Source organism: Salmo salar, chromosome ssa03 (assembly GCF_905237065.1).
Source record: "Salmo salar chromosome ssa03, Ssal_v3.1, whole genome shotgun sequence".
Lineage (NCBI taxonomy): Eukaryota > Metazoa > Chordata > Actinopteri > Salmoniformes > Salmonidae > Salmo > Salmo salar.
Genome location: NC_059444.1, coordinates 17,650,684 through 17,665,765, shown reverse-complemented (window position 1 = coordinate 17,665,765; position 15,082 = coordinate 17,650,684). Strand labels below are relative to the sequence as shown.

Here is a 15,082-nt window from a genome sequence, read left to right as displayed (position 1 = left end):
CTTGAAGGCAAAAAGGAAAGCATGATATGTGGACTTGGTATTTCAACTGACTATAGGCTACTGAAGCCAACGACTGAAAATGTGAGCGAGGCTTTACCAGTGTGCCACGGAGTTTAGATGAAAACAGTGGAGAAAAAGCTGTCTATCTGATAATCACACGCTGCTATTTATTGTTGACCATCAGATGTGATTAATGTGTATTGTGAACAGATAATGACGCTCTGAGTAATTAACCGTTTTTCGGTACAATTGAGAAGGGTGCAACTGCAGCCTCGAAATTCCGGGCGTTCCTGCATGTGGGCATTCTTACATCTGCAGGTACCCCTCTATACTTGTATTGGTCCATTTTTAAACTATGACTCCAGTACAATAGATGGCGGTAATGCACCATAACGTTGGATGCCAACTGCTGATAAACCCCACAGAAGAAGATGATTTGGGGAGCGACAACGATACCTACCTAAAGCTAGTACACACCTGTAAGTGTCCTTCACCCACGCCAGTCGGCACTATTTTCCTGCAGTTTTGTTAACAATGGCGAGGGCGAAGAACACTGTTTACCGATGTTGCTAGCAAAGAGGACTCCGGTACACAGCAGGAAAAACTCAGATAATGCTTTTATTTCCCATTTGACCCAATAGGGGGGGGATTTCAGCCACACCCGTTTCTGACAGGTGTATAAAATCAAGCACACATGTGATCTCCCCAGCCAAACATTGGCCTTACGGAAGAGCTCAGCGACTTTCAATGTGGCACCATCATAGGATGCCACCTTTTCAACAAGTCAGTTTGTAAAAATTCTGCCCTGCTAGAGCTGTCCCGGTCAACTGTGCTGTTGTGGTGAAGTGGAAACATAGGGTTAGGAGCAACAACGGTAGGCCACACAATCTCACGGAACAGGACCGCTAAGTGCTTAAGCACGTAGTGTGTAAAAATCGTCTGGCCTCGGTTGCAACACTCACTATCGAGTTCCAAACTGCCTCTAGAAGCAACCTCAGCACAATAACTGTTAGTTGGGAGCTTCATGAAATGGGTTTTTATGTCAGATTAAGTGCACACGAGCCTAAGATCACCATGCGCAATGCCAAGCGTTGGCTGGAGTGGTGTAAAGCGCGCCGCCATTGGACTCTGGAGCAGTGAAAACGTGTTCTCTGGAGTGATGAATAATGCTTCACCATCTGGCAGTCCGATGGACAAATCTGGGTTTGGTGGATGCCAGGAGAAAGCTACCTGCCCGAATGGATAGTGCCAACTTTAACATTTGGTGAAGGAGGAATAATGGTCTGGGGCTGTTTTTCATGGTTCGGGCTAGGCCTCTTTGTTCCAGTGAAGGGAAATCTTAACATTACAGCATACAATGACATTCTAGACGATTCTGTGCTTCCAACTTTGTGGCAACAGTTTGGGGAAGGCCCTTTCCCCAAGCTCAGCATTACAATGCCCCTGTATACGAAGTGAGGTCCATACTGGTTCTCCCCATTAAACAGCGAGTCGGAGTCTGAGGCCGAGCCTTCTCTGGTCTCTACTCCCATTACGGGGTCTGAGACGCCGAAGACTCCCACCATTAGCTCTGACAAATTGAAAAACCTAGTCATTGACGACTCCATTACCCGTAGTATTAAACTTAAAACGAATCATCCAGCGATCATACACTGTTTACCAGGGGGCAGGGCTACCGACATTAAGGATAATCTGAAGATGGTGCTGGCTAAAGCTAAAACTGGCGAGTGTAGAGAGTATAGGGATATTGTTATCCACGTCGGCACCAACAATGTTAGGATGAAACAGTCAGAGGTCACCAAGCGCAACATAGCTTCAGCGTGTAAATCAGCTAGAAAAATGTGTCGGCATCGAGTAATTGTCTCTGGCCCCCTCCCAGTTAGGGGGAGTGATGAGCTCTACAGCAGAGTCTCACAACTCTATCGCTGGTTGGAAACTGTTTTCTGCCCCTCCCAAAAGATAGAATTTGTAGATAATTGGCCCTCTTTCTGGGACTCACCCACAAACAGGACCAAGCCTGGCCTGTTGAGGAGTGACGGACTCCATCCTAGCTGGAGGGGTGCTCTCATCGTATCTACGAACATAGACAGGGCTCTAACTCCCTTAGCTCCACAATGAAATAGGGTGCAGGCCAGGCAGCAGGCTGTTAGCCAGCCTGCCAGCTTAGTGGAGTCTGCCACTAGCACAGTCAGTGTAGTCAGCTCAGCTATCCCCATTGAGACCGTGTCTGTGCCTCGACCTAGGTTGGGCAAAACTAAACATGGCGGTGTTCGCTTTAGCAATCTCACTAGAATAAAGACCTCCTCCATTCCTGCCATTAGTGAAAGAGATCGTGATACCTCACATCTCAAAATAGGGCTACTTAATGTTAGATCCCTCACTTCCAAGGCAGTTATAGTCAATGAACTAATCACTGATCATAATCTTGATGTGATTGGCCTGACTGTAACATGGCTTAAGCCTGATAAATTTACTGTGTTAAATGAGGCCTGACCTCCTGGTTACACTAGTGACCATATCCCCCGCGCATCCCGCAAAGGCGGAGGTGTTGCTAACATTTACGATAGCAAATTTCAATTTACAAAAAAAAAACAGACGTTTACGTCTTTTGAGCTTCTAGTCATGAAATCTATGCAGCCTACTCAATCACTTTTTATAGCTACTGTTTACAGGCCTCCTGGGCCATATACAGCGTTCCTCACTGAGTTCCCTGAATTCCTATCGGACCTTGTAGTCAAATTTTTGGTGACTTTAATATTCACATGGAAAAGTCCACAGACCCACTCCAAAAGGCTTTTGGAGCCATCATCAACTCAGTGGGTTTTGTCCAACATGTCTCCGGACCTACTCACTGCCACAGTCATACTCTGGACCTAGTTTTGTCCCATGGAATAAATGTTGTGGATCTTAATGTTTTTCCTCATAATCCTGGACTATCGGACCACCATTTTATTATGTTTGCAATCGCAACAAATAATCTGCTCAGACCCCAAACAAGGAGCATCAAAAGTCGTGTTATAAATTCTCAGACAACCCAAAGATTCCTTGATGCCCTTCCAGAATCCCTCTGCCTACCCAAGGACGTCAGAGGACAAAAATCAGTTAACCCCCTAACTGAGGAACTCAATTTAACCTTGCGCAATACCCTAGATGCAGTTGCACCCCTAAAAACTAAAAACATTTGTCATAAGAAACTAGCTCCCTGGTATACAGAAAATACCCGAGCTCTGAAGCAAGCTTCCAGAAAATTGGAATGGAAATGGCGCCACACCAAACTGGAAGTCTTCCGACTAGCTTGGAAAGACAGTACCGTGCAGTATCGAAGAGCCCTCACTGCTGCTCGATCATCCTATTTTTCCAACCTAATTGAGGAAAATAAGAACAATCCAAAATTAATTTTTGATACTGTCGCAAAGCTAACTAAAAAGCAGCATTCCCCAAGAGAGGATGGCTTTCATTTCAGCAGTAATAAATGCATTAACTTCTTTGAGGAAAAGATCATGATCATTAGAAAGCAAATTATGGACTCCTCTTTAAATCTGCATATTCCTCCAAAGCTCAGTTGTCCTGAGTCTGCACAACTCTGCCAGCACCTAGGATCAAGGAAGACACTCAAGTGTTTTAGTACTATGTCTCTTGACACAATGATGAAAATAATCATGGCCTATAAACCTTCAAGCTGCATACTGGACCCTATTCCAACTAAACTACTGAAAGAGCTGCTTCCTGTGTTTGGCCCTCCTATGTTGAACATAATAAACGGCTCTCTATCCACCGAATGTGTACCAAACTCCCTAAAAGTTGTAGTAATAAAGCCTCTCTTGAAAAAGCCAAACCTTGACCCAGAAAATATAAAAAACTATCGGCCTATATCGAATCTCCCATTCCTCTCAAAACTTTTAGAAAAAGCTGTTGCGCAGCAACTCACTGCCTTCCTGAAGACAAACAATGTATACGAAATGCTTCAGTCTGGTTTTAGTCCCCATCATAGCACTGCGACTGCACTTGTGAAGGTGGTAAATGACCTTTTAATGGCGTCAGACCGAGGCTCTGCATCTGTCCTTGTGCTCCTTGACCTTAGTGCTGCTTTTGATACCATTGATCACCACATTCTTTTGGAGAGATTGGAAACCCAAATTGATCTACACAGACAAGTTCTGGCCTGGTTTAGATCTTATCTGTCGGAAAGATATCAGTTTGTCTCTGTGAATGGTTTGTCCTCTGACAAATCAACTGTAAATATCGGTGTTCCTCAAGGTTCCGTTTTAGGACCACTATTGTTTTCACTATATATTTTACCTCTTGGGGATGTCAATCGAAAACATAATGTTAACTTTCACTGCTATGCGGATGACACACAGCTGTACATTTCAATGAAACATGGTGAAGCCCCAAAATTGCCCTCACTGGAAGCCTGTGTTTCAGACATAAGGAAGTGGATGGCTGCAAACTTTCTACTTTTAAACTTAAACAAAACAGAGATGCTTGTTCTAGGTCCCAAGAAACAAAGAGATCTTCTGTTGAATCTGACAATTAATCTTGATGGTTGTACAGTCGTCTCAAATAAAACTGTGAAGGACCTCGGCGTTACTCTGGACCCTGATCTCTCTTTTGACGAACATATCAAGATTGTTTCAAGGACAGCTTTTTTCCATCTGCGTAACATTGCAAAAATCAGAAATGTTCTGTCCAAAATTGATGCAGAAAAATTAATCCATGCTTTTGTCACTTCTAAGTTAGACTACTGCAATGCTCTACTTTCTGGCTACCTGGATAAAGCACTAAATAAACTTCAGTTAGTGCTAAATACGGCTGCTAGAATCCTTGACTAGAACCAAAAAATGTTATCATATTACTCCAGTGCTAGCCTCCCTACACTGGCTTCCTGTTAAGGCAAGGGCTGATTTCAAGGTTTTACTGCTAACCTACAAAGCATTACATGGGCTTGTTCCTACCTATCTTTCCAATTTGGTCCTGCCGTACATACCTACACGTACGCTACGGTCACAAGACGCAGGCCTCCTAATTGTCCCTAGAATTTCTAAGCAAACAGCTGGAGGCAGGGCTTTCTCCAATAGAGCTCCATATTTATGGTATGGTCTGCCTACCCATGTGAGAGACGCAGTCTCAGTCTCAACCTTTAAGTCTTTATTGATGACTCATCTCTTCAGTAGGTCCTATGATTGAGTGTAGTCTGGCCCAGGAGTGTGAAGGTGAACGGAAAGACACTGGAGCTACGAACCACCCTTGCTGTCTCTGCCTAGCCGGTTCCCCTCTCTCCACTGGAATTCTCTGCCTCTAACCCTATTACAGGAGCCGAGTCACTGGTTTACTGGTGCTCTTCCATGCCGTCCCTAGGAGGGGTGCGTCACTTGAGTGGGTTGAGCCACTGACGTGGTCTTCCTGTCTGGGTTGGCGCCCCCCCTTGGGTTGTGCCGTGGCGGAGATCTTTGTGGGCTATACTCGGCCTTGTCTCAGGATGGTAAGTTGGTGGTTGAAGATATCCCTCTAGTGGTGTGGGGGCTGTACTTTGGCAAAGTGGGTGGGGTTATATCCTGCCTGTTTGGCCCTGTCTGGGGGTATCATCGGATGGGGCCACAGTGTCTCCTGACCCCTCCTGTCTCAGCCTCCAGTATTTATGCTGCAGTAGTTTATGTGTCGGGGGGCTAGGGTCAGTCTGTTATATCTGGAGTATTTATCCTGTCTTATCCGGTGTCCTGTGTGAATTTAAGTATGCTCTCTTTCTCGGAGGAGGACCTGAGCCCTAGGACCATGACTCAGGACTACCTGGCATGATGACTCCTTGTTGTCCCCAGTCCACCTGGCCGTGCTGCTGCTCCAGTTTCAACTGTTCTGCCTGGGGCTATGGAACCCTGACCTGTTCACTGTGATTACTATTATTTGACCATGCTGGCCATTTATGAACATTTGAACATCTTGGCCATGTTCTGTTATAATCTCCAACCGGCACAGCCAGAAGAGGACTGGCCACCCCTCATAGCCTGGTTCCTCTCTAGGTTTCTTCCTAGCTTTTGGCCTTTCTAGGGAGTTTTTCCTAGCCACCGTGCTTCTACACCTGCATTGCTTGCTGTTTGGGGTTTTAGGCTGGGTTTCTGTACAGCACTTTGATATATCAGCTGATGTAAGAAGGGCTATATAAATAAATACATTTGATTTGATTTGAAAGGGTTTGTCGAGAACGGTGTGAAAGAACTTGACTGCCCTGCACAGAGCCCTGACCTCAACCCCATCTAACACCTTTGGGATGAATTGGAACGCAGACTGCGAGCCAGGCCTAATTGCCCAACATATCAGTGCCAAACCTCACTAATGCTCTTGTGGCTGAATGGAAGGAAGCAAGTCCCCGCAGAAATGTTCCAACAGATTCTAGTGGAAAGTCTTCCCAGAAGAGTCGAGGCTGTTATAGCAGCAAAGGGGAGACCAACTCCATATTTATGCCCATGATTTTGGAATGAGATGTTAGACGAGCAGGTATCCACATACTTTTGGTCATGTAGTGTAGTTTTAATTACAAGTTGAACTAGCTAGATACACTACAAGTAAATCAGCTCTTTTGACCATAGTTTTTTGTCTGGATACGGGTGGAACTAAAAATAGGGACCTGAAGTACGTCGGACATAAACAACAAGCACACATTTAATGCGTAAATATTTTTACAAAATGATTGAAAGAACCACTGATTTCTTTTGAGATATTTTGAATGACAGTTGTAGTTTGAAATGTCTGAGCTGGCATTGGATGAAATGTCCGTTTTATCAGCAATATACTGTGAAAAGGACGAATTTGAGCTACTTGAGAAATCAGGTAAATTGTTGAGCTAGCTAGCTAGTTGTGTTTCTCTACACCATGATTTGCCTAGTAACTCAACTCCACGATGATTTCATCCACGGAGTTGGGCACAGATTATACTTTTTTAAATGAAACTCCGACTCCTTAGAATCGCTATGCCAGGGATCATCAACTAGATTCAGATGTCGAGCCTAGAACATCATTACAAATAATTTGGAGGCTACAAATTGACCGCAAGGACCTGAAACAGATATATTACTTGACTGGTACCACTTATATAGAGTCGAGTTTATTGTTACTCAATGTGTATTTATTATTACGCGTTTTACCTTTCTATTATTTCTCGATTTTGTTTCTCAGCATTGTTGGGAAGGGTCCCTAAGTAAGTGTTTCACTGTTAGTCTACACATGTTGTTTACGAAGTATGTGACGAAAACAACTTTATTTGATTTAAAACACTTTCTAACCTTGCTTACATGTTGTATATGATCGCATACTCATTGGCCAGTTTATTAGGTACACACATCTAGACCTGGGTAGGACACTTCTTTGGCTCCAGAACAGCCTGAATTATTTGTGGCATGGATATGTTGCGCAATTGGTATCAAGGGATCTAACGTGTGCCCGGAAAACATTCCCCACAACATTACACCACCACTGCCACCATCCTGTACCGTTGACAGCAGGCAAGATGGAGCCAAGGAATTCTTACGCCAAATCCTGACTGCATGACGCAACACGAACCGGGATTTGTCGGACCAGGCAGGTTCCCCTCCTCAATTGTCCAGTATTGGTGGTTGCATGCCCACTGAATCCACTTATTCTTGTTTTTGGGCTGATTGGCGTGGAGAGCAGTGTGTCATTCGTTTTCGACCAATCATCAACGAGCTGTTTTTTGCCAACAAGACTGCTGATGACTGGATGTTTTTAGTTTGTTGCACCATTCTCTGTAGACCCTAGACACTGTCATGCCTGAAAAGGCCAGGAGGCTGGCTGTTTCTGAGATACTGGAACCTGCGCGCCTGGCACCAACAATCGTACCACACTCAAATATGCTCGTTTTGCACATTCTAACGTGCTGCGATCCCTGTCTGCCTGCTTAATACAGCAAGCCATGGCCACATGACTCACTGTCTGTAGAAGCAAAAAAAAAATTGTGAATGGGGTGGTGTACCTAATAAACTGGCCACTGAGCATATATCTCTCTTAAGCGTGGGAATACTTTGGAACAGATTTCCAAAATTCAAATCACTTTTCCAACAATTAAAAGCTAATATTTATTTGCTACATTTTTTAGAGGCCAAATAAAATCACCCTGCAGGCCGCCAGTTGGGGAACCCTTCAAAAATGTATATTCTTAAATCCTTACCATGTACATATGTTTGTCTTCTGTTGCATGCCTTTTTTTGTTTGCTGAAATCTATACTTTAAAATAAAACGCTATTCAAATACAATCACCGATGGCAACTCGGTGCGAATCTCAACAAGGAAACAGTCGGTGGTTGTTTTTGATTGTTTGCTGAAATCCATACTTTTTTATAAAACAAAGGACAAGCACTGTAAGGGTTTAAGAATTTACGTTTCGAGGTATCGACTGCATGCGTGTCGGCGGCTAATTTCCCAAACTCTAGTCTGCGCTCAACCCCGTGGATGAAATCATTGTGTAGTTAAGGTACTTGGAGTTGGCAATTCCACAATACATTATGTACACTGTAGCTAGAGTTTTTACGTTATGTTAGTTAGCTGGCTAGCCTAGATGCTAGCTATGTATAGCTAGTAGTGTTTTACATGTGGTGTGACGTTTTATGAGTTACTTGAACATGTTAGTGTTTTCACAGCAGAAAAGGGACTTATATTCCGCATCCAGATGGAGGTGGAAGCAGCCACCAGTGAGAGAACTCTTTTGAGTCTCCTCTTCCAGCTGCCAACAGAGTACCCCCACTGTGTCCCAGAAATAAGTGTCAGCTCTGAACAGCTCTCCAGGAAACAATGCCAACACATCAAGCAGAGTCTGCTGGAAAAGGCCTCGGCACTGGAGCCAGAGCCCATGGTTCATGAACTACTGCTGTGGCTCCAACAGAACTTCACTGAACTTACTTTAAATGACCAGTCCCTGGTGGAGGTGCAAGAGGAGGGTGGTGAGGAGGAGACGTGGATAGCTCTTTTTCTAATAGACCATATGAGGTCCAAAACAAAATATATAAAGACAATTGAAAAGTGGAGCTTGGAATTGGGGCTCACCGGAAGGCTGTTCTTGGGGAAGTTGATACTGGTCCTTCTGCAAGGCGCAAGGAGGAGTATCAAGGTAGTGTAGAGTTTAGACTTCAACTGATGCAATGATGTCTCTTCAGATCAGCTATAACACTCATGATAAATAATGAATATGATGTACAGTTGAAGTGGGAAGTTTACATACACTTAGGTTGGAGTCATTAAAACTTGTTTTTCAACCACTCCACACATTTCTTGTTAACAAACTATAGTTTTGGCAAGTCGGTTAGGACATCTACTTTGTGCATGACACAAGTCATTTTTCCAACAATTGTTTACAGACAGATTATTTCACTTATAATTCACTGTATCACAATTCCAGTGGGTCAGAAGTTTACATACACTAAGTTGACTGTGCCTTTAAACAGCTTGGAAAATTCCAGAAAATGATGTCATGGCTTTAGAAGCTTCTGATAGGCTAATTGACATCATTTGAGTCAATTGGAGGTGTACCTGTGGATGTATTTCAAGGCCTACCTTCAAACTCAGTGCCTCTTTGCTTGACATCATGGGAAAATCAAAAGAAATCAGCCAAGACCTCAGAAAAAAATTGTAGACCTCCACAAGTCTGGTTCATCCTTGGGAGCAATTTCCAAACGCCTGAAGGTACCACGTTCATCTGTACAAACAATAGTACGCAAGTATAAACACCATGCCACCACGCAGCCGTCATACCGCTCAGGAAGGAGACACGTTCTGTCTCCTAAAGATGAACGTACTTTGGTGCAAAAAGTGTAAATCAATCCCAGAACAACAGCAAAGGACCTTGTGAAGATGCTGGAGGAAGCAAGTACAAAAGTATCTATATCCACAGTAAAATGAGTCCTATATGGACATAACCTGAAAGGCTGCTCAGCAAGGAAGAAGCCACTGCTCCAAAACCACCATAAAAAAGCCAGACTACGGTTTGCAACTGCACATGGGGACAAAGATTGTACTTTTTTGGACAAATGTCCTCTGGTCTGATGAAACAAAAATAGAACTGTTTGGCCATAATGACCATAGTTATGTTTGGAGGAAAATGGTGGAGGCTTGCAAGCCGAAGAACATCATCCCAACCGTGAAGCATGGGGGTGGCAGCATCATGTTGTGGGGGTGCTTTGCTGCAGGAGGGACTGGTGACCTTCACAAAATAGATGGCGTCATGAGGAAGGAAAATTATGTAGATATATTGAAGCAACATCCCAAGACATCAGCCAAGAAGTTAAAGCTTGGTCGCAAATGGGCCTTCCAAGTGGACAATGACCCCAAGCATACTTACAAAGTTGTGGCAAAATGGCTTAAGGACAACAAAGTCAAGTTATTGGAGTGGCCATCACAAAGCCCTGACCTCAATCCTATGGAAAATTTGTGGGCAGAACTGAAAAAGCATGTGCGAGCAAGGAGGCCTACAAACCTGACTCAGTTACACCAGCTCTGTCAGTAGGAATGGGCCAAAATTCACCCAACTTATTGTGGGAAGCTTGTGGAAGGCTACCCAAAATGTTTGACCCAAGTTAAACAATTTAAAGGCAATGCTACCAAATACTAATTGAGTGTATGTAAACTTCTGACCCACTGGGAATGTGATGACAGAAATAAAAGTTGAAATATATCATTTTCTCTACTATTATTCTGACATTTCACATTCTTGAAGTAAAGTGGTGATCCTAACTGACCTAAGACAGGACATTTTTGCTAGGATTAAATGTCAGGAATTGTGAAACATTTAAACTCAGTTTATTTGGCTCAGGTGTATGTAAACTTCCGACTTCAAGTGTACATGTCACAATATGGTGGATATAATGATGTCATGTACACTCCCATATGTTACATTTTGTTCTATACTTCAGCATTTTGGGTTTGAGATGAAATGTTTCATGTGAGGCGACAGTACAGAATGTCACCTTTATTTAAGGGTATTTTCATACATTTCTGTTTTACCATTTAGAAATGAAAGCACTTTATGTATCTAGCCCCCCCCCCATCTGAAGAAGTCATGAGTATTTGAACAAATTCTGTTATAGTGTATCAAAGTAGTCAAATGTTTAGTATTTCGTCCCATATTCCTAGCATGCAATGACTACATCAAGCTTTTGACTCTACAAACTTGTTGGATGCATTTGCAGTTTGTTTTGGTTGTTTCGGAATATGTTGTGCCCAATAGAAATTAATGGTAAATAATGTATTGTGTCATTTTGGAATCACTTTTATTGTAAATAAGAATAGAATATTCTTTTATGTTTCTGAACATATGTTTCTGAACATTTCAACATTTAATGTGGATTCTACCATGCTTACGAATAATCCTGAATGAATCGTGAATAATGAAAGTTAACAGGGGAGATGGGCATAAATATCTTACCCGCCCAAAAATGCTAACCTCCCCTGTTATTGATAATGATGAGAGGTGTTTTGGTGGCATAATCACAAACCCTAACCTATTATTCACGACTCATTCAGGATTATTTGTTATCATGTAGCATCCACATTCATGTAGAAGTGTTCAGTAACAAATTCTATTCTTATTTACAATAAAAGTGACTCCATAATAACACTATATTATTTACCATTCATTTCTATTGGGCACAACATATTCCGAAACACAACCAGAACAAACTGCAAATGCATCCAACAAGTTGTAGAGTCACAAGCTTGATGTAGTCATTGCTTGCTAGGAATATGGGACCAAATACTAAACATTGAGTAAAATGAGTTCTTATGACACCTTCAAATGGATGGACTAGATGCATAAAGTGCTTTAATTTCCAAATGGTAAAACGTATGTATGGAAATACCATCAAATAGATGGTAACATTGTGTACTGCCACCTCGCATAAAACGTTTGATCTCAAATTTAAAGTTTTAGCATTACTGTCCAAATAAATACACAGGGGAGAGTATGTATGAAAATACCCCAAAATAGGTGACATTCTATACTGTCACCTAATGTAAAACATCTTATCTCAAATCTAAAATGCTGGATTATTGAGACAAATAAAAAAAAATGGTAGCTTCACTGTCCAAATTCACTCCCCTCCAAATGTATGTTATGTTTTAGGCCTGATCCACTCTTTTAAAGATGTGGTGTTCATATTTAATCTGAACCTAAATTAATGATTGAAAAAGCACAGTATGTCAGTCCACAAAATGTCTGTGTTGTTTTCCACTTTTCCTTTGTTCAGTAATTAACTGCATATGTTGTACTGAATATGAAAGTTGGAAAATATAATTCAGACAAACAGTGTTGGGACATGTTGACTTGGCACCTTAATTATTGCAACATCATACAATACATTTATTGATCATTATTACCCTGCCTCCTCCATCATTTGCCAACCAGGAATAACTACTACCCATGCGAAACGTGTACTTGAACAGTATTAATTAACTGCTGGTTTCACAGGTCATTATATTTACAAGCCAAATCCACGCCTGTTTGCTGTTTGTTTTCCCTCTGTAGGAATACATCCATCTCCAGAGAACTGTGAAAGTAGATGTGGATTCATCAGGAAAGAGATGCAAAGAGAAGATGATGAGAGTTCTTTGCGAAACCCAAGTCTCAGACCTCAAACGGTTAAGGATTTCCTCAGCTTTTCTATATGAATTTGTGTCATAACGTGGGCATTTTGCAATTGTACATTTGGGCATTGTAAAGGTCTCAGGCAATGTGTTCAAGAACTCACTGTAATCAGTCCTTGATTTCACTTACTGCTCCTCACTCTCATCCCTCAATGTGTTTCTTTCTCTCATTCACAGGATCTCATCTTTTGAAATCAAAGCGTTTTTGTCCCTCGAGGAGCTAAAAAGGGAGTTTGAGCAAGTTGGACTATTGACTCTGTACCAAGAGTTTGTGCCCACATTGCCGTAGCCATCATGGCTTTTGTCAAGTCATGCTTTTCCAGACAGGTGCAGCTTATGTGAACTTTATACTTTCCATATGACAGTCAACGGAAGGACTAATCTAAATATCTGATTAACATTCAATTATGGGTTACATCTGTGCATTGAAAATGTAAAAGGTATTCAAAAGGTTTTTCTACCATCCACATGATGGCAGCAAAGTCTACCATTTGAATCAAAGATTTGTAAAGTTGATAGTTTATTCAAATCTTTTTTATTTTTTATTGTCACATACTGGATAGGTGCTTTGAAATGTGTTGTTATACAGGGTCAGCCATAGTAGCACGGCACCCCTGGAGCAAATTACTGTGAAGTGCTTTGCTCACCACACATCGACAGGTTTTTCACCTTGCCAGCTCAGGTATCCACTTAGGCTATTTCCTAGTTGAAAAGTTGTGCCTTGCTTTCTACTCCTGACAGATTTGTTCCTCCCTCTTGTACCTCTTCATCAGATGAAATGCATGAAGGTTAAGGTCATATAGAAAAACTTATATAAAGTGGTGCACAAAACTCTGTTACATGAAAGTTGCATCATATGACTTAGCTTCGAACTGCGTCTAGGATGTTGTATACAGATGCGTATCGTTCCGGTGCCTAGCGTCTGAAATTAATAACAGCCATACAGTTTTAGCCTCGTGAGCCACCCTGATCTCGCGAGCTTACATACAGTGCATTCGGAAAGTATTCAGACCCCTTGACTTTTTCCACAATTTTGTTACGTTACAGGCTTATTCTAAAATTGATTAAAAATACAATTTCTACACAGAATACCCCATAATGACAATACCTTATTTACATAAGTATTCAGACCATTTGCTATGAGACTCAAAATTGAGCTCAGGTGCATCCTGTTTCCATTGATCATTCTTGAGATGTTTCTACAACTTGATTGGACTCCAGCTGAGGTAAATTTAATTGATTGGTCATGATTTGGAAAGGCACACATCTGTCTATATAAGGTCCCACAGTTGACAGTGCATGTCAGAGCACAAACCAAGCCATGAGGTTAAAGGAATTGTCCGTAGAGCTCAGAGACAGGATTGTGTCGAGGCACAGATCTGGGGAAGGGTGCCAAAAATGTTTGCAGCATTGAAGGTCCCCAAGAACACAGTGGCCGCCATCATTCTTAAATGGAAGAAGTTTGGAGCCAACAAGACTTTTCCTAGAGCTGGCCGCCCGGCCGAACTGAACAATCATGGGGAGAAGGGCCTTGGTCAGGGCGGTGACCAAGAACCCAATTGTCACTCTGACAGAGTTCCAGAGTTCCTCTGTGGAGATGGGAGAACCTTCCAGAAGGACAACCATCTCTGCAGCACTCCACCAATCAGGTCTTTATGGTAGAGTGGCCAGACTGAAGCCACTCCTTAGTAAAAGGCACATGACAGTCCACTTGAAGTTTGCCAAAAGGTATCGAAAGGACTCTCAGACCAGTGTCACTGACTTGCCTAGTTAAATAAAGGTGAAATTTAAAAAAGAAAAAAGAAAAAGTAAAGGCTGGAAGAAACCTGCCACCATCCCTACTGTGAAGCATGGTGGTGGCAGCATCATGCTGTGGGGATGTTTTTCAGCAGCAGGGACTGGGAGACTAGTCAGGATCGAGGGAAAGATGAACGGCGCAAAGTACAGAGAGTTCCATAATGAAAACCTTCTCCAGAGTGCTCAAGACCTTAGACTGGGGCTAAAGTTCATCTTCCAACAGGACAACGACCCTAAGCACACAGCCAAGACAATGCAGGAGTGGCTCTAAATCTCAAGTCTCTAAATTTCCATGAATAGCCCAGCCAGAGCCTGGACTTGAACCCAATCAAACATCTCTGGAGAGACCTGAAAATAGTTGTGCAGCGACACTCCCCATCCTGACAGAGCTTGAGAGGATCTGCAGAGAAAAATGGGAGAAACTCCCTAAATACAGGTGTGCCAAGCTTGTAGCGTCATACCCAATAAGATTCAAGGCTGTAATCACTGCCAAAGGTACTTCAACAAAGTACAGAGTAAGATTAAGAATACTTATGTAAATGTGCTATTTTATTTTTAATACATTTTAAAAAATGCCTTAACCTGTTTTTGCTTTGTCATTATGGGGTATTGTGTGTGGATTGATTAGGGGGTGGGGGGCAAT

At 42.4% G+C, this 15,082-nt stretch overlaps 1 protein-coding gene across 2 annotated transcripts; it reads left to right on the top strand.

The window, feature by feature from the left end:
- Window positions 1-6,637: 6,637 nt before the first annotated feature.
- rwdd3 (RWD domain containing 3) lies at window positions 6,638-13,824 on the top strand. Of its 2 annotated transcripts, none has more exons than XM_014190230.2 (4): window positions 6,638-6,825; window positions 8,652-9,115; window positions 12,524-12,636; window positions 12,820-13,824. In XM_014190230.2, exons 1-4 carry the CDS (start codon window positions 6,741-6,743, stop codon window positions 12,929-12,931), a joined length of 774 nt encoding a protein of 257 aa, XP_014045705.1. In that variant the 5' UTR covers window positions 6,638-6,740; the 3' UTR covers window positions 12,932-13,824. The 2 variants fall into 2 exon arrangements, with proteins under 2 accessions (XP_014045705.1, XP_014045703.1); XM_014190228.2 differs by having other exon boundaries at window positions 8,649-9,115; window positions 12,820-13,823.
- The last annotated feature ends 1,258 nt before the right edge of the window (window positions 13,825-15,082 follow it).

Bases quoted from the DNA above. Each gene is read 5' to 3' on its own strand.
- rwdd3 (XM_014190228.2), top strand. From the start codon at position 6,741: ATGTCTGAGCTGGCATTGGATGAAATGTCCGTTTTATCAGCAATATAC. The intron at 6,826-8,648 runs GTAAATTGTTGA...GTGTTTTCACAG, and splicing joins TGAGCTACTTGAGAAATCAG to CAGAAAAGGGACTTATATTC. The intron at 9,116-12,523 runs GTAGTGTAGAGT...TTCCCTCTGTAG, and splicing joins GCGCAAGGAGGAGTATCAAG to GAATACATCCATCTCCAGAG.